Source organism: Labeo rohita, chromosome 9 (assembly GCF_022985175.1).
Source record: "Labeo rohita strain BAU-BD-2019 chromosome 9, IGBB_LRoh.1.0, whole genome shotgun sequence".
Lineage (NCBI taxonomy): Eukaryota > Metazoa > Chordata > Actinopteri > Cypriniformes > Cyprinidae > Labeo > Labeo rohita.
The window spans coordinates 24,572,383-24,598,670 of NC_066877.1; the positions used below are offsets into that span (position 1 = coordinate 24,572,383).

General features: G+C 36.9%; 1 protein-coding gene across 5 annotated transcripts in view; it reads left to right on the top strand.

The window, feature by feature from the left end:
- Positions 1-873: 873 nt before the first annotated feature.
- The window catches only part of lrp1bb (low density lipoprotein receptor-related protein 1Bb), a 355,559-nt gene continuing 330,144 nt past the window's right edge, over positions 874-26,288 (top strand). For all 5 annotated transcript variants that reach the window (XR_007828439.1, XM_051119357.1, XM_051119358.1 and 2 more), the window contains exon 1: positions 874-1,152. Coding sequence is in view for 4 of the 5 variants with exons in the window: in XM_051119357.1 (XP_050975314.1) it covers positions 1,059-1,152 (94 nt within the window). In the remaining variant the exon portion in view is untranslated. The remainder of the gene's footprint in view (positions 1,153-26,288) is intronic.

Sequence of the window (26,288 nt, forward strand, 5' to 3'; positions counted from 1 at the left end):
TGTTTACGTTCAGTGATGCCAGTATGGCCAATTGATGACACCTCATGAAAACACTATTATTTTTGTGGCATGTTCAAATCTGACAGTACCTATAAAATTTAAAGCGCGTATTCACTCAGATGATGTTCGCGAACTAAAATGGCGTTTGAGTGCTCAAATGCTTACTATTACACTTTATCGGGTTTGGAATTGTATGAGAGAGAACTTTGTTTATAGCATCTGTGAGATAGTTAACAGATTAAAATGCTAGGGCGCCAAAATAATATTTGTCTTTGCGCGGGATGAATCTCGCCAAATTGTGCATCGAAAATTATCGCTGCGTTCTTAAAAAAAAATTTGCGCATTGCTCACCAATGTTGCCTGAGCTACCTCACCAAACTACCCTGGTGAAAAAACCAGCATATGCTGGTAGGTATGTTTTGATGCTGGAATGCTGGTTAGGTAGTAGGTAGGTTTTGATGCTGGTTTAAGCTGGTCCTTTGCTGGTTTTTGCTGGTCATGTTGCTGGTCAAGGACCAGCATGAACCAGAAAAGGACCAGCATAAACCAGCAAAGGACCAGCTTAAACCAGCATCAAAACCTACCTAACCAGCATTCCAGCATCAAAACATAACTACCAGCATATGCTGGTTTTTTCACCAGGGATAGCCAGTAAATTTCAATCAAAGACTAAATAAATTCCAAGTAGTTTTTGCTTAATTAGCGCATTCCCCATGTTACGAACCCCTGCTTTCCTTGCGCTACGTCAGGTGCCTGGAAACCGATCAAAGTCAAGCTCACAGTGCGTTATTGTCCCCATCTATCCGCACACCCTCCGTCTCTCTCTTTCTCTCTCTCTCTCTCTCTCACTCTCTCACTCTCTCTTCGCTCACACTGTCGCCTGCAAGCTCATGTGTGCGTGCGCCTAGAAATCCATCTGAATGCGAGGAGTGAAGGAGGGTCGGTGCGCTCTGCAGACAAATTTCACTTGTCATTCCTGAATAACGGCACTCTACCGGAGGGCTGGAATCGGACTTCAGTAAAAGAAGTGCGGTGGCCTTCGCCCTCACTCAGCAACGATGTCCGAATATATCCTCACCTTACTCGTCATACTGGGATTCGGGGATGTATTCTCAAATGTTCAGACACTGAGGGACGCTGATTCAGAGCAAGGTAAGACAGACGCAGCAGCTCTACAATCAAACTTGCGCTCGCTGAGCATCCTATAGTCGGTCAGCGCATCTCGCCACGCGTGTAATGCCGCTACACGTAATGATGCGATGCGAGCATTTTCCCTAAAATGCTGGTTTGAATTGAATTGACAAATAGTCAGGTTGAGGTTGGAATGTTTCACTCGCGTGTTGTAGTAGTCGATGGTGTAAATTAGTTCCCTGTAGGTAGTGTACCAGTGGTGTGCTTGGATAGAACCAAAAGAGTATGAATAGGCTCAAGCCCTTATAATCATGTTGTGATTTTTGAGACGGAAATATGTGGTATGTAGAAGGATATAGAGTCAAGATATATTGTGAAAATAAAGCAAAAATGTAATAATTTGTTCGGTAAAAATGACATTTTAAACGCGTAAAAAAAATTGGCTTTTAACTGAGAAATGTAGTCTACATTTTGCAGCGCATATATTTAAACTAATATAACGATTAAATTGTTGTTACTAGTATGAGTCGTCTTAGAATTTGTACCATAAGAGACATTTTCAGAATTCCTTGCATTATATAAAAAGTTAATTTGCTCTGATTTTTGTTATCACTTATGTACACTGGCGTGATTTATATTGCACTGTGCTGTTTAGGAATAGTTTATTGCGTTAGTTTGTATGGGTGTCAGTGCTCCTATTTTATTATTGGTCAGTAGTTGCAAAAGAGTAATTTTGTGCTGAACTCAAATGAAATCATCATGTGACCTTCTGTTGGAGCATCTTTCAGATTTTAATAGCTGTCCTTTAATGCCTGAAACATAATCAGTGTATTGTTTTATCATAAAGTTCTGGCAACTTCTAATCACTATCTTCAAGTTTCTCGAATATAACAATGTCTTCCTTACATGGTTTGCATAAGGTAAGCTTTTGGCTGAAGAGTAGCATTTGTGAGTGACACTGTCAGAGAAATCTAAATCAATAAAGGCAGATATTAATGAATCTTGATGTGGGGATCAATGAGTCTTGAACTAGTTGCAGGGTTTTTGTTCACTTGCAGCAAATCCCTGTTCGCCGTCGGATTGAGATGAAGCAAAGATTGTCAGCTTGTAGCACAGACAAATCTGTCAAGATTGTTTTCCCCTTGTGCTAGACGCGAGATGAAAAAGAGATTCTGGTTTCAAGTATGATATTTGAATGCATATGCAATATAAAGTACAACTAGGCTGTTATTGGAAGGTTGTCTTTTATAACCAAAAACAGCATTTGTAAACAAAAATGGTCTGCAGAGTTTTGCCTACTAGATTTCTTTTTTAAATCAACAGGTAATAGTGTATCATAATTTGATCAATTATTCAAAAGTATATATACTTTAAACATCCATGTTTTGTTATGTAACATGACCCTTCGATCGACAGCTCTTTAAAAGACATTTTAAACCATTCAGGGTGTTTTGTTACATCTAAACCATCATAAATAATTTACCTTTGACTGTTAAACGTAATTCTACATGACCGTTCACTTTATATGTCATGGTGTTTTTTATTTATGACAACATAAATTCAATGTGGCTGCAAGTCTTGAAGCACATAGTGTATCTTGAATATCTTCTTTTATTATCATTTATTGCAGACGTATGTATTATTTTAAACATATGCATTTTCCCCCCTTGTGATTTAAAGAATACTTCATGCATCAAAGGGTTAAGCTGAAAGAACTTCTTAGCACACGTGCACTAGATCTTTCTGTCTCGTCGTCCAGGTGTGTTCGCAGAGAAAAAGTGCTATTTTCAAAAGCTGCATATTCATCATATCAGATGAATGTAAATGTCACGGTGCCCTGCAAAGAGATTATCTGAATAGTTGTACTCAGGCTTGTGTTCTCCTGCTAAGTGCTTGCATTCAGATCTGCATCGTATGATACTGTGTCCTAATTCTCAGCACTGCTCATTCACTTATCACACATTATAAAAAAATGATGACAATCGCAGCAGAGTCATCAGTGTGGTTGTGACATAAGCTCTCTTAGGATGCTTGATAAAACCGCAGTTTCCACAGTCTGTTTAGTGAACCTTTAATCATTGTTTGCCATCTAATCCAGTGTATCGCAGCCAAGAGTTTACAGCACCGGTGCAGGCAGATGGAAAGGCATCATTGAAAAGTAGTTTACTCAAACCACACTTCATTATATCAAACCCTCTTTTATCTTACCGGCGACTCTCGCTTCAGATATTTATCGGCTATTATAAACAGTTCAAGGTTGCTGCAAATGTTTCCCCCTTTAAGAGAGCATAGCGTGCCCCAAAAAGCAGGTTAAGCACTATCCTTTCGTAATGAAATCGGGAGGACGCCCCCAGAGCCTAATTAAATGAGATTATATCTAGGCATGCTGTGCTGGCTTATTGTCCAACTGTGATTTTTACCTGGTATTGAAGGAAAGTCAATAAAGGCACAAACAGTGATTGTTTAAATGACCCTGAGTCATGCAAAGGCAATGCTGATCTGTTACACACTACATAGGGGAAATGATTTTGAGAAACATAAGGAAAGGGCAGATGTCATTGCTCTGTTACGAAACCTACGGAGCTGCTTACAGAGGCAGTATTGTAGGGCATGATTGTAGCACTCCAGATGTGGAGGCTGTTTTAAATGGTAAGCAACTTAATTACGATGGCTTCTTTGATGAGTTTTCACCAAGTTTTTAAAGCAGCAGTTCGATGGTGTACTGAGGCTAGCTAAAGTAAAAAAAGATAAAAGTTATGAGAATATTTTGATTGGAAATTAAAATAAACTTTAAAAATGTTGGAAAAAATTTCAAATCGGTCACTTATGAGGTTCAGCAATGGTTTGAATGCTTTCTTAAAGGGATAGTTCACCCAAAAATGAAAATTCTGTCATTAATTACTCACTCTCATGTTATTCCAAACCTGTAAGACGTTCGTTCTTCTTCAAAACACAAATTAAGCGCTGATGAAATCTGAGAGCTTTCTGACCCTGCACAGACAGCACGAAGGTCAGTAAAAGAATGTGAATGAAGCTTAAAGGGGTCAGGGGATGCAAAGTTCACTTTTACATGTTGTTTGAACATTAATGTGTGTTGGCAGTGTATGTACAAATCTACACTATAATGATAAAAATGCATTCAGTGGTTTTTAATTAATCTGTAAAAATAATATCCTCTTTTTCAAATCGAGCCATTCTCAGATGCGTCACACTGACAGAGGCCCCTCCCACGATAGTTGATTGACATGAGCGTCTTTCCTCAGATTAGTTGAAACAGTGCAACCTCCATTGTTTCAATGCCGGAGCAGGGATGTAAGTTAGACAAGAATATCTCTGATTGAGCGATTGAGGTGTTGTGTTGCTGGATGTAATAATGAACATAGTGGTCGTCATTTACTCCCGACATCTGAGCCACTGAAGATGCAGTGGATTACCTTTGTTTGTGAATGGAATGTGCCTCCCGATCTACATAAATCCGTCTATGTTTGCGCAAATGATTCGTGATCCAGCTTCACTTACAGCAGAAGTGAGTATAAGGGTTTTTTTTAATGAATCTTTGCAATCACCTTTCCTAATAATGTGTATAACGCGGCTAAATGCAGCTAAAGTAAACAGGCTCCTCACTCCACAGAGAGAAGAGAGGGGCGGGGCGAGCCGAGCTCATTTGCATTTAAAGGAACAATCCCTTAGAATGGGATGACTTTTGCAGAGCTCATTTTGACAAGGTAAAAAGGGTGTAGTTTTACACATCCATTGAGAATTTTTGACCAAAATATATTATAGACTTTCCATTAAGACCCTAAAGAATCATATCAACTTGTGGAAAATGGGCATCCGATGACCCCTTTAATGACATGAGGTGAGTAATGAGAGAATTTTCATTTTTGGATGAGCTGTCCCTTTAAGGCTAATTCACAATGCCTAGACAGATACCAACCAATGAAAACAGACACGTTCGTCTGGCTTTGTCAGATCTGTGTTTTACCTCTGTCAGCATCTGTTGCCATTGGTCAGTGTTTGTCGGGTTGTGGAGTGTCTGAGAAATGACGTACTGTAATCTGGTGATTATCAACACGGGATGGCACCTGCCAAGTGTGAATTAGGTTTTAGAACAGGGTTGTGGTTGCACACCACTTCCACCCTCAAAAGGCTGACCTTCTCAGGTTGGTCTGCATTTATTTTCATAGGTGGTTTGTGCGTCAGCATCTGGAAAGTTTTGCTTTAAAAAAGTGTGTTTTTTATATGTGTATATATATCTGTCATATGGAACTCATTTACAGGCTGTTTCTGTGTATAAATCCATGTTTCAGCTTCAGGTGTTTCCTCCTTCCCAACTAGGTAATTGGTCCAGTGGTCTCGGTCTCAGGCAGAACATTAAAACAGCCTGCCTGGTGGATGACCTTACAATTATCCATGTGATACTCTATAAATGAGAAGCAATAAGGCATGCTAATCCCGAGCCAAAGCACTTGCTGAAAAGGGGTTTAAAATGACAAGGGAGATGACAAAGCAAAGCACTTGGGTTCTGGTAAGAGCGATAGCCTTGCGTCTGGAAGTGTGATTCATCTAGCACCTGCGTGGCAGGCTTCATTGTTTTTGTTGGCGTTCTATTGCACGCCCCATTTGGTTCGATTGAAGTTCAGTTGAAGTTGGCCACACATTCAGCTGAGTCATTAAGTGTTCTGACCTTTTGACGGATCGAGTGGTTGTGGCTGAGCTTTGTTGGAGCTAATCCTGCAATGCACAGGTAGTCTGCTGGCCTATGACATCATGTGCATCTGTATTTTATGTTGACATGCTGGAAGCAGCTCTGTGGAAGCTAATGGAGAAGGTCAAAATGTTTTATTGTACGACAGGGTTTTCCATCTGGTCTCCAGGGTCTGAAATTAACTTTTTGCCTCCCTTGCCAGTTTGAATTGAGAATTTTCCAGCCATAAATATATTTTACACTAAACTGTGTTTAGCATTTTCTTTAAATTTAAATTAAAATAAATATTTTTGTCAGCCCTGTGATGGTTTGGCCTTTGACTGTGTTTCCCCAAATGGTTTGGAAAATGGATGGATGGATAGATGGAGATATTGTTTTGTTTTCTGTTCATATTATGACAAATACTGCAAATCTGTCAGTCAGAGCATCATATACACTAATCTAAAAGAATAACAGATATGAAGACATCTGTACATCAGTGACAATCTAACTAGCATTATTACAATTTGATTTAAATAGATACTGTACATGTTCTTCCACTGTTCACTGAGATATTTCTTAAAATATGTTTCAAAGAAAAAAATCTTACTGTTTTGTATGGCTAACCATTAGTCAATGAGAAGAGGCTTGGTCGACCAAAATTTTATTAGTCGGTTAGTCGCAGAAAAAAAAAATCACAGGAAGTGGCAAAGTCACGCAGTGCTTGAGGACAGATCATTACCGGCTGGTCTATGTGGTAATACAGTACACTCTTAAAAATAAAGGTGCTTCACAATGCCATAGAAGAACCTTTTTTGTTTAAATGGTTCCATAAAGAATCTTTAACATCTGAAGAACCTTTCTGTTTTACGAAAGGTTCTTTGTGGCGCAAGAAGGTTCTTCAGATTATAAAAAGGTAAGAAAGAGATGGTTCTTTGAAGAATCTTTGACTGATTGGTTCTTTGTGGAACCAAAAATGGTTCTTCTATGGCACTTTCTCTTAAAATACTCTGTCATTTTTGCTCATACAGATAAAAGTAATGCATCTTTTGAATCTGTAAAGACTCTACGTTTGTTTGTGTGCCTTTAGAATAACAACGAAATGTTGTGCTTTTGTAAAATAATTAAAGCAAACAGGATGCGCTTTCTGCTGTTTTCAGTCTCTGTAAACAAGAGTGCAAAACTCCATGTATTCTTGTCTTACAGACATGAAAAATATATCTATACAGAGTGAAATATCTACATTCAAGCGAAGAAATTCAAATAGAAAACATTCTCAGATTATATAATCCATATAAAACATGCATACAAGTGCATCACTACTGCGTTGACTTCATCTCTTAAGCCTAAAACAAAGAAAGCGCTAATTTATCAATAATTTATTAAAATGTTAATGCAGCCTCCTTACTGTTTTTTCTTCATAATTATTATGTCTGCCGGTGCACTGTGGCAAACTTTTTTGTGTGCGCTTGAGCGCTTATTCAGCTATGTAGGCAATTAAAGGCTCATTATGATTTATGTTTTATTGATAAACGTGCGACTAATAGTCGACTAATGCTAAAAATGAACAACTAGTCGACCAGAAAAATCTTAAGTCGAGGAAAGCCCTACTGTTTTGGAACAATATAAGGAATTATGATAACGAAATTTTAGCTTTTGGTAACTATATCCTTTTATCAACGTTTATGATGTTGCAGTTCTATAAATTGTCAATTGCCAACTAAGTCTGTTATATTGCTGCCAAAGCTAATTTGTACTTGTATTGGGCTCTCTGAGTGTTAATTTTTGAGCCTGTGTCTTAGTAATCAGAAATAGCATAGAAATCAATGAGTACTTGAAATGTATTCATGTCACAGTGGCCGCTGCTCAAGCAAAGAATTTTTGGATGCTTTTAATAGCACAGTCAAGAGAGTGCATATGTTGTTATAGTTTGTGGATTTATGCACCCGTTTTAATTGGATCTGGACGTCTTTGCACCTTTTTCAGAAAACAGACTGTCAGCTGTTGGATGTGGTAAAACACATGGTGGCCTGTTATCGTGGGCGAGGGCTTGGTGAATTACTTTTGGACTTGGGTGGAGACCCGTGTGTGTTTTTGTGCTTTCTCGCTGTTGAATTAATTATTCAGAGGTTTGAGATTAAGCTTTTTGTGAAATGTGCAGCATAAGTAATGTGATTAATGAAGCAGTGGATCATCTTCTTCTTCTCTATTTTTTTTTTTCTCTGTCTCCTTTTGTCTTTCCACTTTTTGTCTTTAGTGAAGGGGTACCAGTAATTGTAAAACATTACTAGAATACATGAAAAAGATTCAATTAGAATATGACAAATCAGAGGCAACGCGTTATCGGTATGAAATAATTTATCAGTCTTTGCTTTATTCTGAAGACTGAAAGATTAGCAAATATTCTTAATGAGCAAAACAATGTGTTTTGTGAAAAGCAGAGGAAATTAAGAATTTTTCTCTTGATAACAGCAAATGCATAGACGATTGCTACTTTGCATATGAAGAATTTTGCATTTTTATGTAAAAATAAATGACACAGCAACAGGTATTGAAACTGAAATAAAGAAACTAGAAAATAATTCAATTATGGTGTGTCTACACTTGGCTCAAATAATATGCATGACTTTTGACAGTATGCAAATGGTCTAAATGTGTTTTGGTCTGAGTACATTTGGCTTTAGGACTGCTGTGCGGTTCGTTTATAATATTGTGAGCCGTATAGAGGTAATGATGACACACAGAGAAAATGATGAGCTGCTTATTTTATTTCTGTGGAGATAACAATGAGGATCATATTATATATAAACTACTCAGAGACTCTCAGAGGTCTTCAGTGTTCTGTGCAAATGAAGGCTCGAGGGTTTAACTGGACCACCTTGTAATGCTGCATGAAAGTCATGAAATTACATTAGAAATATAATACTTATGTGTAAATGGATGTGGCCCAAGGCTCTTAGTAGATTAAAAATGTATTTCAATTAACCATTTTTTTTTGTACGTTTGTATGATTAATCAAACATAATTCAAGTTGCTGAAATTTACTCTAAATATGTATTTTTATATCAAATTATATTACAGTTCAAAGGTTTAGGTAAGTAAGTTTTTTTTGTTTTTTTTTCTTATTCATCTTTTTATTCAGCAAGGATATTAAATTGATTTAAAGTACAACAGGAAAACATTTATAATTTAAAAGAAGAGTTCATTTTCAAATAAATGCTGCTCTTTTAAATTTTGTTCATCAAAGAACACTGAAAAAAGTATCATGGTTTCCACAGAAATATTAAACAGCGTGAGTGTTTTCAGCATTGATAATTAATCAGAAATGTTTCTTAAGCACCAAATCAGCATATGTGACCCTGAACCACAAAACCAGTCTTAAGTCGCTGGGATACAGAAAATCATTAGGATATTAAGTAAAGATCATGCTCCATGAAGATATTTTGTAAAATTCCTACTGTAAATATATCAAAACTTTGATTAGAAATATGCATTGCTAAGAACTTCATTTAGACAACTTTAAAGGCGATTTTCTCAATATTTTGATATTTTTGCACCCTCAGATTCCATATATTGAAATAGTTGTATCTCGGCCAAATATTGCTCTACCCTAACAAACCATATATCAATGGAAAGCTTATATATTCAGCTTTCTGAGATGGAAATCTCAGTTTTGAAAAATTGACCCTTATGACTGGTTTTGTGGTACAGGTTCATATATGATAATGATTTTTGAAGGTTTATGTGACCTTAAAGACTGGGGTAATGACTGCTAAAAATGCAGATTTGCATCACAGGAATAAATTAGATTTAAAAATATATTAAACCAGAAAACTGCTTATTTAAATTGTAATAATATTTTGCAGCACTACTGTTTTTACTGTATTTTTGATCAAATAAATACAGCTTTAGTGGCCATATAATATTTTACCAACCATATATATCAAGATACAGGTTTATATTTATTTATTTTTAATTCATAAATTTTCTCAAAACTAAAAAAAAAAAAAAAAGGAATGAGGGGAAAAACCTGTGTAGGTAGAAAATGAACTGAGATCTCATCACAGCTAAACTGAATGCAAAACAAATCTTTTATTGGAAGTTGCTACAGATAAAACATCTGCTAAATGCGTAAATGTAAATGTTCAAAAAGAGACTTGAAACTGTGAATACTAAAAGAACTGGTTACTTTGTTCCATTTTTTGGTCCACTTAAAGGGATTTGACTTTCATTCTATTAAAGAGGATTCAACGCCCTTAGAAATGGCATAAGGGTTTAGACAGTTTAAAACTAAGGCTAGACTCAGAGCGCTGAATGCAGACAGTGGACCAGAGCTGCCAGACAGTTTTATCCTGGGGCTAAAGTATGACTATAAGTCTGACAGCCAGAGTCCAGAACAAGTAGTTGGTCCACCCTTATGAGATGCCTCATAGTTAGCATGTACCTTTGGTTCACTGTTGAATCTTTAAAAAGCAACATAACATTCATGACTGAAGACTGAAGACACATCATGACTCACAAAGTACGACCAAAGGTTCTTTCAGCCTATGTGACAGACTCTGGTTTTTAAAGTCTTACCACATAAATAAAAACTTGTTTTGCGCAGGCTCCTGTAGGTGCCCTGTGGATATTAGTGGTTTACTCACTTGACATATGGCGAACAAAGCCACACACCCAGAGAAAGAGAGAGAGAGAAAGAGAGAGAGAGCCCAACCCGTGGCCAGAGGAGCGTCTGAGAGAATGTCTCTTCCAAACTCCCCTACATCATGCCTGCTGTTGTGGCAGTGATTTAGGACCGCCAAACCAGATTAAAAGGCAACTGTCCCAGCTGCCACCTGGCATGCAGCTATAGGCTGAAAGGCTGATGCTGGAATGTTTTAAAAACCCATAAAAGAGCCTAATTCTTCATCTGTGCCTCATTCAGAAGAAAGGCATTCGAAAGTTGGTTTGATTTAGTTTGAATGGCTTTTAACATACTTTGATAGAACAAATTATTTGATTTCAGTTAATTACCACAAACTTTGGTTTGTAACCCAGCTCAGCAGGACTTGTGCGGTGATCTACTCTCCGTGCAGTTTCATGCAGCTTGCGTTCTCTTTGTATTTTGCATTTGAGTAGCAGCAGGTTTCTGAAGTAAAAATCCAGTTTTTTCTCTTTCAAATAAATTGTTTAACAGTAGAATTCTTGGTTAAAACTATACTACCAGTCAAAAGTTCAGGCTTGGTGAGCTTCTTAAAAAATATCTTCTTTAAAAATCTTACTGTTCAAAAAAACTTTCACTGAAAGTTCTAATTTTAATTAATTGTAATTTATTAATTTAAAATTGTAATTAATTAATTAACCATTAATTATATGGGGGGAATTGGGGGAGAAAATGAACTAGAAAATACTTCTAGAGGATGAGGAAAAAAAAAAAAAAACATTCACAGATGAAAATTTACCCACCCTCAGGCCATCCGAGATGTAGATTTCTTTATCTGAGTTGATTTGGAGAAATTGGAGTTGTGTGGATTACTTGTGAATTAATGAGTGTGCAAACACCTGATAAAATATCACATTCTGATGGCACCCATTTACTTCAAAGGACCCACTGGTGAGTGATGTAATGCTAAATGTCTCAAAATCTGTTCCAATGAGGAAACAAACTCATCTTGGAGTAAATGTTTAGTAAATCCTTTAAAAAGAATGTTTACCCATTCATATCCCAATCTACTTAAAATTTTCATGTTTAGTGCAGCACATAACTATAATACTGTTGATTAAACTGTCTAATACATAATTATCGGGAAAAAAAGTACTTTTTCCCTGTTTTAACAGAAAAAAATAGCCGATATCAGTACTTTTTAAGGTAAAAAAACAAAACTTGATAGTTTGAAGTCAATTGGTAAAATTACATAATATCACATAATGAAATATACAGTTGTAAGATTAAAATATGCAGTTATATGTAAAGTATACAGACACCAATCCAGTACCACCTGAAATATTGTCACTTTTTTTTTTTTTTTTACAGTGAATTTCTGGTGACCACAGCTGCTGATTTTATGCTGTAATTTAACTTTTTTTCTCTTTTATTTATTTATTTTTAACAATGTTGTGTGTATACAGTGCAGTTCAATTGTCTAATACCACATGGAGATATGGCACTCAAAATCTAATTTTAAAACTTAAAACTAATCTAAAACTGAAATTCATGTAGTATTTACTTCTCATATTCACTCCTATTGTTAGGTTGTATATAATATAAATATATAAATATAAATACATCTACTGAAGTACATATATAAATATATCTACTGAAAATGTTCATGTTTAGTGCAGCACATAACCATAACACTGTTGATTAAACTAAAAAAAATCTGTATTGTCTGTATGACCTTACTAATTGGGCAGTCAGTTGTTACATGAGTCCACTTAACTATTGTGACCTATCCCTTATTTTAAATGCATTATGTGTTAATGGTATGCAATTTAATGCATGTAGTTAACTTTCCGTCTTGTTTGGTTCTGAAGTCCTTTCGGCAACAGCATAATGCACTTTGCATCTCCTGTCTGATTGTTTATGTTCACCAACTGCTCTGGTCTGTCACACCTGACTTCTTTCTGTTTCTGACTCTTTTTGTTCTAATTAGATACATGCCTGCTTGTTTTTGTTCCTTTTCTTTCTGTGCTGGCGAAGTGCATTCACCCTCTCTGCATCTCTGATGCGCCTCAGCGCTCTGTGAAAGCACAGGAGATAAAGCACTCAGCCTCCCAATCCCTGACTGTCTTTCACTTCCAGTGCTCGCTGCTGGATAAATAACAGTCATCTGAAATGTTCTTCAGTACTCAGTCTCATAATGTACAAAACAGAATGGAGGGGAAGCTAAAAGAGAAGATGAAAAGCACCAACCCTCTACAGTTTCTGTTTAGTAGTTTATAGTAGGTGAACATGACATTCGTATTTTTGGGGCACAGTTTTGGATTGGGCTAAGTCCTGCTAATTTTGGAACCAGTTAGGTAAATGTCTTCACAAACCAGGTAAAATCTTAATTTTGACCTACACTTTTGTTGTGAGAGAAAGGAGGATTTTGGTAATTCAGCTTAGACCATAAGGGCTTGTATGATTTTTTATTATTATTATTATTATTATTATTTTTTTGACCTACACCTTTTTTTTTTTTTTGGATAGGGTAAAGTTATCATGTTTGTTTCTTATATCGTCTGTCTGTGATGTTTGACTAAACAATATTTATAGTTTTTACAGATTAATCGCATCCAAAATAAAAGTTTATGTTTACATGCTATATGTGTGTGCACTGTGTATATTTACACACACAAACACACACTTATAAATTACGGAAAAATATTTTATATTTATATATAATCTAAATTATATAGTACAAATATATATATATATATATGTATATATATACATATAAATAGTATATGTATATGTATATATATTACACACAACAGTACACACATATAGTATGTAAACAAAGTTTTATTTTGGATGCGTTTAGTTGCGATCAATCATTTGACAGCCCTAAAAAAAATACAAAAAGGTTATGGTTATCAGTACATTTTAGGGTGAAAAAAAAACAATTGGTAAATTAACATATCACATAATAAAAAAAAATACAATTGTAAGATTAAAATATGCACTTATAAGTAAAGTATACAGACACGAATCCAGTAACACCTGAAATATTGTCACTGTACTTTTACAGTGAATTTCTGGTTCTGATTTCAGTTCAAATTTCTTAGACCACATGGAAATGTGGGACTTAAAATGTAATTTAAGCTGAAATTCATGTAGTATTTACTTTTTGATTTCTCCCGGATTGTTAGGTTGGTAATTTTAATTAAACAAACATATTAAATTACTGGTACTGTTGGTGGTAGTAATTTTGGATTACAATCAATAGTTCAACCCAATAATGAAATGTCATCATTTACACACCGTCCAATTATTTTAAACCTGTATGAATCTTTTCTTCTGCTAAAGGAGCTAAAAGAGAAGTCCACTTCCAGAACAACAATTTATAGATAATTTACTCACCCCCTTGTCATCTAAGATGTTCTTGTCTTTCTTTCTTCAGTCATAAAGAAATTGTATTTTTGAGGAAACATTTCAGGATTTTTCTTTATATAATGGACTGCTATGGTGCCCCGAGTTTGAACTTCCAAAATGCAGTTTAATGCCAAATGCAGTTGTAAATGATCCCAGCCAAGGAAGAAGGGTCTTACCTAGTGAAACGATCGGTTATATTCATTAAAAAAATACCATTTAAGTACTTCTTAATCTCAAACGCTCGTCTTGTCTTGCTCTCCCTGAACTCTGTGTATTCTGGCTGTATTGTATTGCTTCTCAAAACTAGCCCAATCGCATTCCGGGGGGTAAATATCACGTTAGTGGGGTCGTTTCAACCCACGGAGTTGAAAAAACAACCTGCGCCAACAGTGAAAATGCAGTCCAATTCTGCAGGAAAACTGTGGGCTTGGGAACACTTGTGCAGTGCACTGTCATACGGAAGTAAATACAGAGGACATAAAGTAATGATTATGTGTTTATTTATAGTGTGATCTGCCAAAGAAGCAGATGTTGATCTAGAGCGATGTAAATGTTACATGAATTCCAGCATGAATTTCTTCATTGCAAAACATCTGACCTGTGTCAAATTTATAATCCATATATGGAAGCGGCACAAATCGGAATTGAAAAGACCTGATTCCATGTGGCATGTGCTATTCACACTCTCATGAGAAACAGATCTGAGTCACATGTGAGCAAAACAATTGGATTTGGGCCACATTTGCTTACAGTGTGAATGTAGCCAAAAATACTATTTTTAAATAAATACTATGCAGTATACAGAATACTATACAGAATACTTTTTTGGTTAAGTCTAGACTCCCTATTCTCACCATATATTCTTTTGGCTAACTGTAATTGTATACAAAGTCTGTTTTGGTTAAACCAATGAAAACATCCAAATGGATGTGAACAGCGATTGTAGCATTTCAGCCAATTTGATTCTGGCAATTTTCTGTAGGCCTGTTGATGCATCATAAGTCACCTGTTATGTTTCCCCCACTGTAATTAGGGAACAGAAAAACAAGAGGCTAAGAGAGTTTAATACATCCAGCCCGTCGTTTCACACTGAGCCACGGCGGCTATGCCACAATGTGAAAATGGGCTTTCTTTATGTAGCTTTTTCATTCCAATGGGATCCCTGCTTTTGGCATCGGTGCCTGTCACTTGCTATTTATCTCTCCTAAAGGCAATTAATTTCTTTGAAACCAAGAAGTCAAAGCCCTCTGGCTTAACAAGCCAGCACAGGTGAAGGAAACCAGCTTAGCAAAAATGCCTCAGCGAGGCAGCTTGTGGTTGCACTTGGTTTCTAAGGAAACAAAAACTCTTCAGCAGGGGATTAATTATTATCAAGTAGCCCTTAAAATCAATTGTAATGCCTGCATTTAATGTTGAGGTTGATTAGTAAATGCAGTCTGTTGGAAACAACAGATTGCCATGAAAAAAAAAGAAGAAAGAAATGCCTGGTGGGTCATTCGTTGGCATCCCATGGCTTTGAAAACCACTTTGTAGTGCAACTCTTTCAAAATGTGCTGTTACAGATACCGCATACTGATTATGTTACATTTGAGTGTTTGATCATTTAACAAATCATTTTTTGGAGTTTGGATGGGTTTAAAAACAACTGCTTTGTAAATACTTTGTTCTGTTTTGACCACAAATATCAGATTTTATTTATTACGAATGATTGTCCCTTTTTTGCAATATTGTCTTAAAGCCTAGAGGGAGTAGCAGAATCAGAAATTGAACACTGAGAGAAGCACAAGGTAAGCGGACATCTCAACATGGCAGTTTCAGAAATGATTTGCCTTGGATGGAAGAACGTGGATAATGCTGTCATGCTCCCTGCTGATTGACAGGACAGGAGGGACCTGAACTTCATCAAATGAAGTGTGCCGCAGCGGCTGGAGTCTGTGCGGTGTTGAAGTCATGGGTCGACTGCTGTTTTTGATTGCTCAGCTGTCATGCTGACTTGTCTGACACCGAGTGGAGAGGTCAGGCTTTGACTTTTCCTCACTACGTGATCTGGATCCAAGAGTTGAGCCCTTATTTTAGCTGGTTAACAATGAGTTTGCTGGCGTATCTGGACAGAGACGTCTGGGAGAAACAAATAAGTAACACCATGTCCTTAACAGGCCACACGGCGAGATACTGTGCAAATGCTGCACGAAGTACAAGCTCTCTTTCTTTGTGCATGCTCTGCTGAATTAATATTTTCATTAAATAGTGGAATTTTGAATCTCTTTTTTTGTTGGCCCACACCCAATTTTCAAACTTTCAAATCCCCCCTCCCCCATCCCCACCAAGAAACACTTAGAAAAACACAAAAAAGTCAGATAAAAGCAGAAAATCCTTTATTGTCCAATCTTGTTAAACACTGAGATTTGAAATACATGACAACTTAAAGAGACTTGCCTTCACCATAGGAAAATTTGCTGTTTCTTCTTTTTTAAGTTTCACAGTCAAGAAGTCTCTCAAAGGTTGTTTTTGGTTGTTATTTATTTATTTATTTATTTTTTTGGATCTCTATTACTAAACTTGCAGCAGTAAAATATGTGAGAAACCCATTTTAACCTCACAGAGCTTTGAAAAAAAGGCAGAAGTAGTACAAATAGCAATAAGTACTACTTACACTAAGTAGGGCCCTATGAAATCTGTTTTTATTTTTTCCCAAATTCCGTTTTATTATTTTCCAAATTCCGTTTTTTCCGCTTTCTGTTTTTTTAAATTTCTTTTACATTTTTTTGTAATGGTTAAAGTACATTTTATTTATAAAAAAGCAAGTCTAATTAAGTAAAATTATGAAACTTGTACAATTTACCATCAATTTATTAAAAGTTGATGTTAAATTATTAACAACAATTACATGTTTAGGACCCTATAAAATATTTTATTTTTTCTCACCTTCTGTTTTATTGTTACCAAATTCTGTTTAAGCATGTCTAATTATTTGAATGCATAAAAACAACTTAATTTATTAAAATGTATTTTTACAAAATGTGAATTTTTCTTGTTAACAAATGAAGGCATTAAATATGAATTTATTTTATCTCTTAATCAATGTATTTTTTGGCAAACAAAGTTACTTTTAAAAATGAAAACATGGAAGAAATATTATGTGATTGTTCCTTAATCAAATAAAGTTTTAACAATTTTAGTAATAATAGTAGTAGTATTACGCACATTCTACTAAACAATAGTAATATATGTCTTCAAGTTAAACCAAAATTTTATTTTAACGGGTTGCCGTGAATACCTTTACATTTCTGTGTGTATATGACATGATGATAGTTTCTCTCAAAAGAAATGGTAAAATGTTAATGAAGAAACTTCAGAGCAGTTCTGGAAATGTTGTTCATGTATTTATGTCCTCATCTGATGAGACGGCAGACACTGAAATCACTGCAAGCGTCGCACACTTCAGTCTGTGTGTAGTAAAGGAAACCATTCACACACAGAGACGTGCAATATTTTGCTTAATAATTCATCCAAACTTTGACGGATTCCGTAATGTTCCGTAACATGATGGCACATGCTGATAGATTGTTAATGCAAAATGATGACATTCAGTGTTAAACTACTTGGCACAAGCTGATTGGTTCACGTTGCATACGCAACCAATATTTAAATGGCTGGTTAGCATCGACTAGAGCTTTTACAGTGCACTTTCAGAGTTCCTCTGAAACCCTTCACCTTCCCCAGCTCCACCTGTATAGATCTGCAATGGGATATTACATATGCTACTTGTGCAGCAGCAGTATGTCTATATTCGTAGCACCATATCTGCTTATATACATGTATTGGCACTAGCAAGTTCCTGCACTTAGTTTGCTGTACTTACTTTTTGTTTTTATATTAATTTTTTGTGTTTTTCATAGTGTTGAAATTTAGCAAATTGCATGCCAGTCAATTTGACCCTAAACACAACAGATGAGTTGAAAGAATAGTTCAATAATTAAATAACCTGTATCACTCACATATTTCTGTGGGGTAAAAAAACAAAAAAACATTTGAAACATGATTTTTATGCGTGTGTTGTTTGTGTTGTTTTGAACAACATTGAGTCCTCAGTGTGTTTTTCTGTTTACATCAACATGAGGGTGAGTAAACGATAACAGATGTCAGAATTTACATTTCTGGGTGAACTGTCCTTTTGAGAATTGAAACACTGAGGTCTTTGAGAGTATGCACCAGAGTAATTCAGCCATTCAAAGGAAATACGACCATTTTTACTAGAACAAGATACTGCCGTTTTAGAGTGTTAGTCATTTCTACCTAGTTTCTTTATATGAAACATCTGCAGCCTAGAAACATGTCTGAACTAGCCGTTTTGATTGCTAGCAATTGAATGCAGCATTAGAGTACTCTAATTTTTCTGAAGGTCTTTTTGTTGTGTCTCCTGCCAAGGAGCCTTGTGCATCCTGCAGAGATGTTTTCCTGTTCAGAAGGGATCTTGCAGCGTAGGGTAAAAATATTTTTCCCTGTGAATATGCTGTTGTCCGTGCTAAATGTCTGTGTCTCGGAGAAGTGTAGTGAAGTGGATAATTTGCAGTAACTGTCAAAGCACGGTCTCGCTGTGGATCCTCCAAGATATTACAAGCTAAGGGCAGAGAATGCAGTTTGTCAAGCAGTAGCACTATTCAAGTTAACTTTTCGAGGACAGGAACTTCTCTCTCGTGGAGATGTTCCACTTAAACAATCTTTCAAGTGGCTCATGTGACATTCAAAGCCAGGCTCTCTCCTTTCCCACCGGATCACCCTAAACAGGCCTTGTCACAATAGCTTGTCACTAGGTGCCAAAATCTGACTGAATGATTTAGCACATCCTGGCTGTCAGGTCCATTATATCTAATAGAGAAGCTGATGCATAGATTCCGTCTGACAGTGTGGCTGTAATCAAAATGCCTTTGTACGATTTGGGCACCTCTTTGCTCCTGGATACGGCAGCCGGCGGGTGCCCTGGGGGACCCTTTGCAGATAGTGCCGCAAAACATTAATTTTCAGATCTGCCGAACGCAAGCGGCGGCCCCCCGGCATTGTTTCCCCCAGGAGCCCAGGCGCTTCATTATAAAAAAAAGGTCCTCTCTCACCATCCTCCGCAGTATTTTGACCTAATGACTTTTCTGAAGATTCAGTGAGGGATTAAAGCTCATCCTTATTTCTCCCTTTCAGCAGACTTTCACAGCCCACGACTGTTGCATTTATTTAGGCTGGCGAACAGCATCGCTACCATTTGCGATGTTCCTCATTGATTAGACCTCTGCGGCGGTGGCGGCGGCGTTATTCGCAGGGGCTTAAGAAAATGAAAAGAACATGTAATCCTTTCTGGTTTTAGTGTCTGAAACGGCGCAGAATAGAAATGAACGTTAAAATCGGTATAGGCAGATTGCTAATAAACATTAGAGTAGCAGAAGTGCTGTTCAACATGAGGATGCATTAATATGTATTAAGTGTGCTCCCAGTCAAATATTCCCTTATAAGAAAAATTCCTGATAGAATGTCATGGTATCATTAGTATTATTTGAATCATTTATCAAAGTGAATAACATATTGAGGTTGCTATTTGTTCAATGCTTGTTGAGTGTGAATGCCAGAACGGGGAGCCATTAATAAAGCCCTGTCATATTGTTGCTACAAATGATTTGCAATAGCGTCGAGCGGGTTGGGGCGGGTGGGGAGGTAATTTTTGAGACATTGTGGAAAGGGAAGAATAATTGAAATCTGGAATGCGATATGAACAAGTTACCTTCGCTCTATATAACCATTACAGCATGGTTCAGCGAGTGTATTCACAACTGTAATACCCTTGCTAAGCCATGCGTGCTAACCTGCTGACAAGCCAAAAAAATGTCCTCGTAGTAGCTGTGATTGATACGGCCTGAATTGAGACGCCTCTGCTGCTCATTAAGAACACAAAAGAGTGAGGGCGATCGCATTAACTGACTGATAAAACAACAGCACGTGTGGGGCTTGTACTGTAGGTGCCGTGAAAGTGAGATGATGTCGTGGCCATTGATTGGCTGATGTCATAGGAAGGATTGCATCTAGGGACCGCTAAATCTCTCAGGCACTGTGGAGGGTGAAATTACAAAGCCGACATGCGATAGTTCCCTTGGGTTGATTTAAACGTATTGCATTCAATGAGTGTATGTTACGGTTGCACAATGAAGACAGAGAAACATAATGTGTAATTATTTCACTTGATAATGGTTGTTTATTCCATATAATACAATTTAGATTGTAAATTATGATATTTTGTATTGGCCAGACTTACTCGTTTGTTTTTATTGAAACACGATGTATTAGCAACATGTAGTTTATGTCAGACCCCGCTATCTCTAAAGCATATAATGTTGGAATGCACTGCTTTAAATGCCACAAGGCAACATTTTTACTCAGAAAGTTCTCTAATGGATGTTTTTTCTTTTTTGTAGGCTACACTGATCAGTGTTTCTTGATTACTTTATTGCTATCTTATTCAAAAATAAAAAATAAACAGACCCTCTTAGCAGCTTGAAAAACAAAACTGCTATTCAAATCTACAATAAATTATTCACAGAAAATGAGAAACACAACAATGCCATTATAATTAATGAAGATGTCACTGTAAGTTTACACAGTTTCATGTGACTGTTTGAGGTTGACTGTTTAAGACCTGCTGTTCAAATGCTCCTATTATAATCAACAAAGCTTTACAAACTCTGTATGATACAATAATTGCAAAAAAAAAAAAAAGCCTAATATGAATTCCAGTGCTGAGCTTCGGGTTAAACGGTGTAAGGTAAAATGCAAGTAACTTAACTATTAATATTTAACTGTTTTATGACAGACCTTAATATGACAGACCTTAATATTTAACAGTTTTTTTGTTTGTTTGTTTGTTTTTCCAAATAAAAAAAAAATGTTTATGGACATGGTTATGGCCTTAAAGGGATAGTTTACCCAAAAATGAAAATTCTGTCATTAATTACTCATGTCTTTTAAGACCTTCATTATCTTCGCAACTTAAAGGGGGTCATCGGATGCAAACTTTTATATGTTGTTTAAACATTAATGTGTGTTGGCAGTGTATGTACAAATCTACCCTATAATGATAAAAATCCATGCAGTGGTTTTTTTATTCATTTGTAAAAATAATATCCCCTTTTTCAAATCAAGCCATTCTCAGATGCGTCACACCGACAGAGGCCGCTCCCACGATAGTTGATTGACATGAGCGTCTTACCTCAGATCAGCTGTAACAGTCCGACCTCCATTGTTTTGATGCCAGAGCAGGGATGTAAGTTAGACAAGAATATCTCAGACTAAGCGATTGAGGTGTTGTGTTGCTGGATGTAATAATGAACATAGTGGTCGTCATTTACTCCTGACATCTGAGCCACTGAAGATGCATTGTTTTACATTTGTTTGTGAAGGGAATGCACCTCCCGATCTACATAAATGCGTATATGTTCACGCAAATCATTCATAATCCAGCTTCACCTACAGCGGAAGTGAGTATAATTTATTTTTTTTTTTAATGAATCTCTGCAATCACCTTTCCTAATAATGTGCTAGTTAGCAAGTTTCACGGCTAAACGCGCTAAATGTGGCTAAAATAAACTATCTCTCAGAGTAGCAGAGAGAAGAGAGGGGCAGGGCGAGCAGAGCTCATTTGCATTTAAAGGAACAATCCCTCAGAATGGAATGATTTTTGCAGAGCTCATTTTGACAAGGTAAAAAGAGTGTTGTTTTACACAACCATTGAAAATTTTTAACCAAAGTATATTATAGACTTTTCATTAAGACCCTAAAGAATCATATCAACTTGTGGAAAATGGTCATCCGATGACCCCTTTAAGATATTTTTAATGAAATACGAGAGCTTTCTGACCCTGCATAGACAGCAAAGCAACTGACACATTCAAGGCCCAGAAAGGTAGTAAAATAGTCAATGTGATATCAGCGGTTCAACCTTAATGTTATGAAGCTGCGAGAATACTTTTTTTGTGCAAAGAAAACAAAAATAATGTCTTGATTCAACTATTTCTTCTCTTCCAAGTCAGTCTTTGACACACAAGAGTATAATTGTTTGGGTGAACTATCCCTTTAACTGTAAGTAAACGATGCTACATCCAGCAAATAATTCTGTTTTGGTTCCATGGCTGTCAGGTGATATTTCCTTAGCATTCATTTTTGTGGGCCACCACAAACAGAACAAAACTTGTTTATTTGAAGCAGTTCTCATTACTGATAAGCTTACAGAATCATTTGCCACTGCATGGATGCACAAAATCTACAGTATGTCTGTGATTGGTTACGCTGCTTAACTGCTGCAAAAATTACATCGTAAATAAGTGATGAGAGTCTTCAGGGACCTGGCGAGACTATATTGATATCAGCTTCACTCTACAATAATATTGCAATTTCTTGCTTAGAGTATAGTCATTCAAAACTGTGATAAATTGTGATCTTTTACTTATTTATTTAACTTTCATCAGCGCTGGACTTCTGGGCTTGGCTCGTCAATCTTCTTTTCCCCTGAAATATTCTTGTGAAAAATTGAGTAGAAATATTGATTTGGGGTTGAGAATATCAATACAGTATCATGATGTAAAATATTGCAATACTTACCAGCCGTAATGGTAATCTCTATTATGTTTTTGATTATTTGTGCAGCCCTATTATTTCTTAACTAGCCTAAGACACCAACTCTGAAAAGCAAACCACCACTAGAATAAAACAAGGACACACATGATGGTGAAAATCCATGTTTTTAGACTAGTAAAATTCTTGGATGGAGAAAAGGCTTAAGGGATCATATCTTATGCTTTCATATTCATTGACACCATTTCAAAAACAGTCCATGTGCCATTTTCCTTAGGCAGTTTGGTGTAGCGCCATAAAGCACTAGATGTTCCTGAGGTTTAGTAATTTCTTGTGGCATGAGATAAATGGTTTATAATTAGCTAACGTTAACAATGATAGACAGCCTTCTGATTTATTCCACGTCCTTCCTTTGCAACACTTGATAACATACAAGTTCACTTCACTTCTTCTGCCGGAGGTCATTTTATTTTGAGGAAATGGGAGATTCTGAATGCAAACCTGTTTTGAATACATGCATAAGTCTGCTCAGTGATATACAGGGTTCACCGGATGTGATTGGGGACTTGGAACATGGCCAATTTATACCGAATACCAAGTATGCTTTTATTATGCATAGGCTGTACGATAAAGTACAATGTGTGCCTAAGTAGAACAGTGGACCTTAAAAGACTGGTGAGGAGACTGACCGCTGTCACTGACTTTGATTATGAGGAAAGGCTGTAATACAGGTAATCCACCTCTGACCACCAACACACAGAGGAAAGCAATTTAGAAATGTATAGGTGACATTAAAATCTCCTGCCAATCACAGCACTCAAGCACCTTTAATTAAACGAGGAATCTGAGTTATAATAAGCCAGTGCCCTTCGGGAAATGCAGCAGCTCAGATTTCATTTTACAGACCGTTTTATTTGGCGGTGGCGCTTCAGCCGCCCTCTCTTTTGCTACCTGATCACAGACACTGATCATTTCTCCCGGTGCGAAAATTGAATTTTCACCTTTTTATATTAGCCCAGCTTTATCTAGTATGATTACAAAAAGAGAAGCTTCCTTTATATGCCACTCTGGATTAATTTGATTTGCCTGCTTTTCTGTAGCACACGTAACTTCCAAGATCCTTTGCAGTTGTCACCTAATTGAAATTTCCTCTCCGCTCTGATCTACTGATTCATTCCATTTGCATCAAATTCTGCAATAGTCATTTGAGCAGAGAGGCATGAACTGAACTCCGGTTTATAAGATTTTAAATCAGAGATTTTATTTCAGCGCCTGGCATTCTTGTACATATCCTACAAGGGCTCTCAATAAGAATATTATGAGGGCCTTTTATAGATTTTTACGTGCTTTTCTACTGTGGTGCATTGAATTGGAAGTTTTGTCATTGCAGACGCTGTGACAGGATTAAAAGCGCAATAAACTGGCACAATTGTGGAATTTGCAAGTCTGATGGCTTCTAGACAGCCCTCACTTTATGAATGTGTCTGCCCAGTTAATGATTTAATACCTTAATACCCCTAATAGTCTCTTAAAAGTGTTACCGGCCTCATATTTCGAAGGCAGCTAGAATTGTGCTGTTTGGTAAGCACTGGCCTAATGATTTTGTTTACTTCCAAACAGCAATTAGTCCATACTAGAATTCATAATTGTTTTTTGAGGCAGTTCATCCATCTTTGTCCATTCAGTGAAAGAACAAGATGTTACAGAGTGACTTCATAAAAGCACAGGATTCGTGACAGGAGAATTGAAATTGTGCATTTGTATGCTCCGACACTGCAAGCGAGATGATGCATAATATGTGGGCTTTGTTAATGCGATTCTGTGAGGCAGAGCATATTGTGCTTAACGTGTCTATCGTAGGGATGTGCAAAACTGCACATCTTCGAAATCAGCCAGTCGGTGGGTTGCTTGAATGACTGGTCGGCTAAATGTTCTTAAGGAAGCCTGTTTCCTAGGTGGCCTTTAAGTAAGATGCATTCATAGCATAACGGAATGGAGCACAGGGATTTTGAGATGTGTTTTTTAAAATGCATTATGTCACAGTATGATTTACCAGTTCCTGATTCCTTTTTGGCAGGCCCTTAAAGGGTTAGTTTACCCAAAAATGAAAATTAGCTCATTGTTTACTCACCCTCCAGGCATCCTAGGTGTATATGACTTCCTTCTTTCAGACAAATGCAGTCGGAGTTATATTAAAAATTATCCTGGCACTTCCAAGCTTTATCAATAGGCGGTGTTTCTCTTCAACAGTCCAAAACAAGTCCAATAAAGGGCATCCATCCATAGTAAAAAGTGCCTCACATGGCTCCAGGAGGTGAATAAAGGCCTCCTGTAGCGAATCGGTACATTTTTGTATGAAAAATATCCATATCTAAAACGTAATAATCACTTTAATCTAGCTTGCGCTAACAGTCATACACAGACTAAAGTAAGGAAACTTCCTTTGCTTCTGTAAATAAAGTTGGTTGCTTTTGTGTACGACTGTTAGCGCAACCTAGATTAAATTAATTATTACTTTTAGATATGGATATTTTTCTTACAAAAATGCATTGATTCACTACAGGAGGCCTTTATTCGCCCCCCGGAGCTGTGCACTTTTGATTATGGATGGATGCACTTTATTGGAGTTGTTTTGAACTGACGAAGAGAAACACCCACCATTGCCATGACGGAGCTTGGAAGTGCCAGGACAATTTTTGATAGAAATCCGATTGCATTGTCTGAAAGATGGAAGTCATATACATCCAAGATGCCTGGGGGGTGAGTAAACAATAGGCTAATTTTCATTTTTGGGTGAACTGACCCTTTAAAGGGATAGATTAGTAAAAAAATCAGATTTTATTTGCACACGATCATGTCATTCCAAACACAAAAGAACATTCAATACAGTGAAAGTAAATGGGGTCCAAATTTAAATTAGACCCCACTGAGTTTCACTGACTGGACAAAAAAAAAAAAAAAAAAAAAAAAGATGTGAAAAAGAAAAAATTGCAATTCAGTCTTTCCCCAAATCGTGTGGCCCCAATGCAGACCTAGGCTGCTGGTTTCACTGGTTTACGTTTGGGAAATTACTATTGGCGAGCTTTAACTAGAGGTGGAAAATCTCCCTGAAGACAGAAGCACTGAAGCTTAGTGGCACATTTCAATCAGAATGAAACAGCAGGGGAGACGACTTCCACCGGTGGAATCTTTAGTTCTGCTCAATATGGCCAAAAGCGATAGAAACGAGACGGAAAACAACAACAAAAAAAACATTACCATTCTGACTATATTTTGTCTGGGCACAGGTTCAGACATTTCATGTAACTGATGTCATGTTTTGTATGCTGCTAGTGCCTCAAATGGAAATGATGAGTCTGTGATCTTTTCCCTCTGCTCTCTCCATGTTTTCAGCTCATTCAGCATCAGTGCTTATTTTACGGCATTCATACCTGTCCAAGACGTGTTGGCTTTCTTTTGATTCTCTCTGGAATGGGCCACCTGTTGGACATGTCGGCGGTAGATATGTCATGTATTTTAGCTGTTAAAGCGCAGCGGTGAAATTACAGTACATGCACTGCTTTGACTTTAAAGGCTCTTTGACAAGCCCCCAGACCAGAGAGGACATTGCCTGAAGGCAGCCCTTGGAGCAGACCCATAAAACCTAGGTATAAATGTTTCCAGGGAGGGACTTTGTACCTTTTTGACCGTTTTGCCTTTGGAGACAGCCACTGAAAAACCTTTAACCTGTTATGATGATGTTCTCAGGCTGACATTTGATTTATGAGCTTTACTTTGTTCGAACACCCCTCGGCAAAGAGTTGTTTT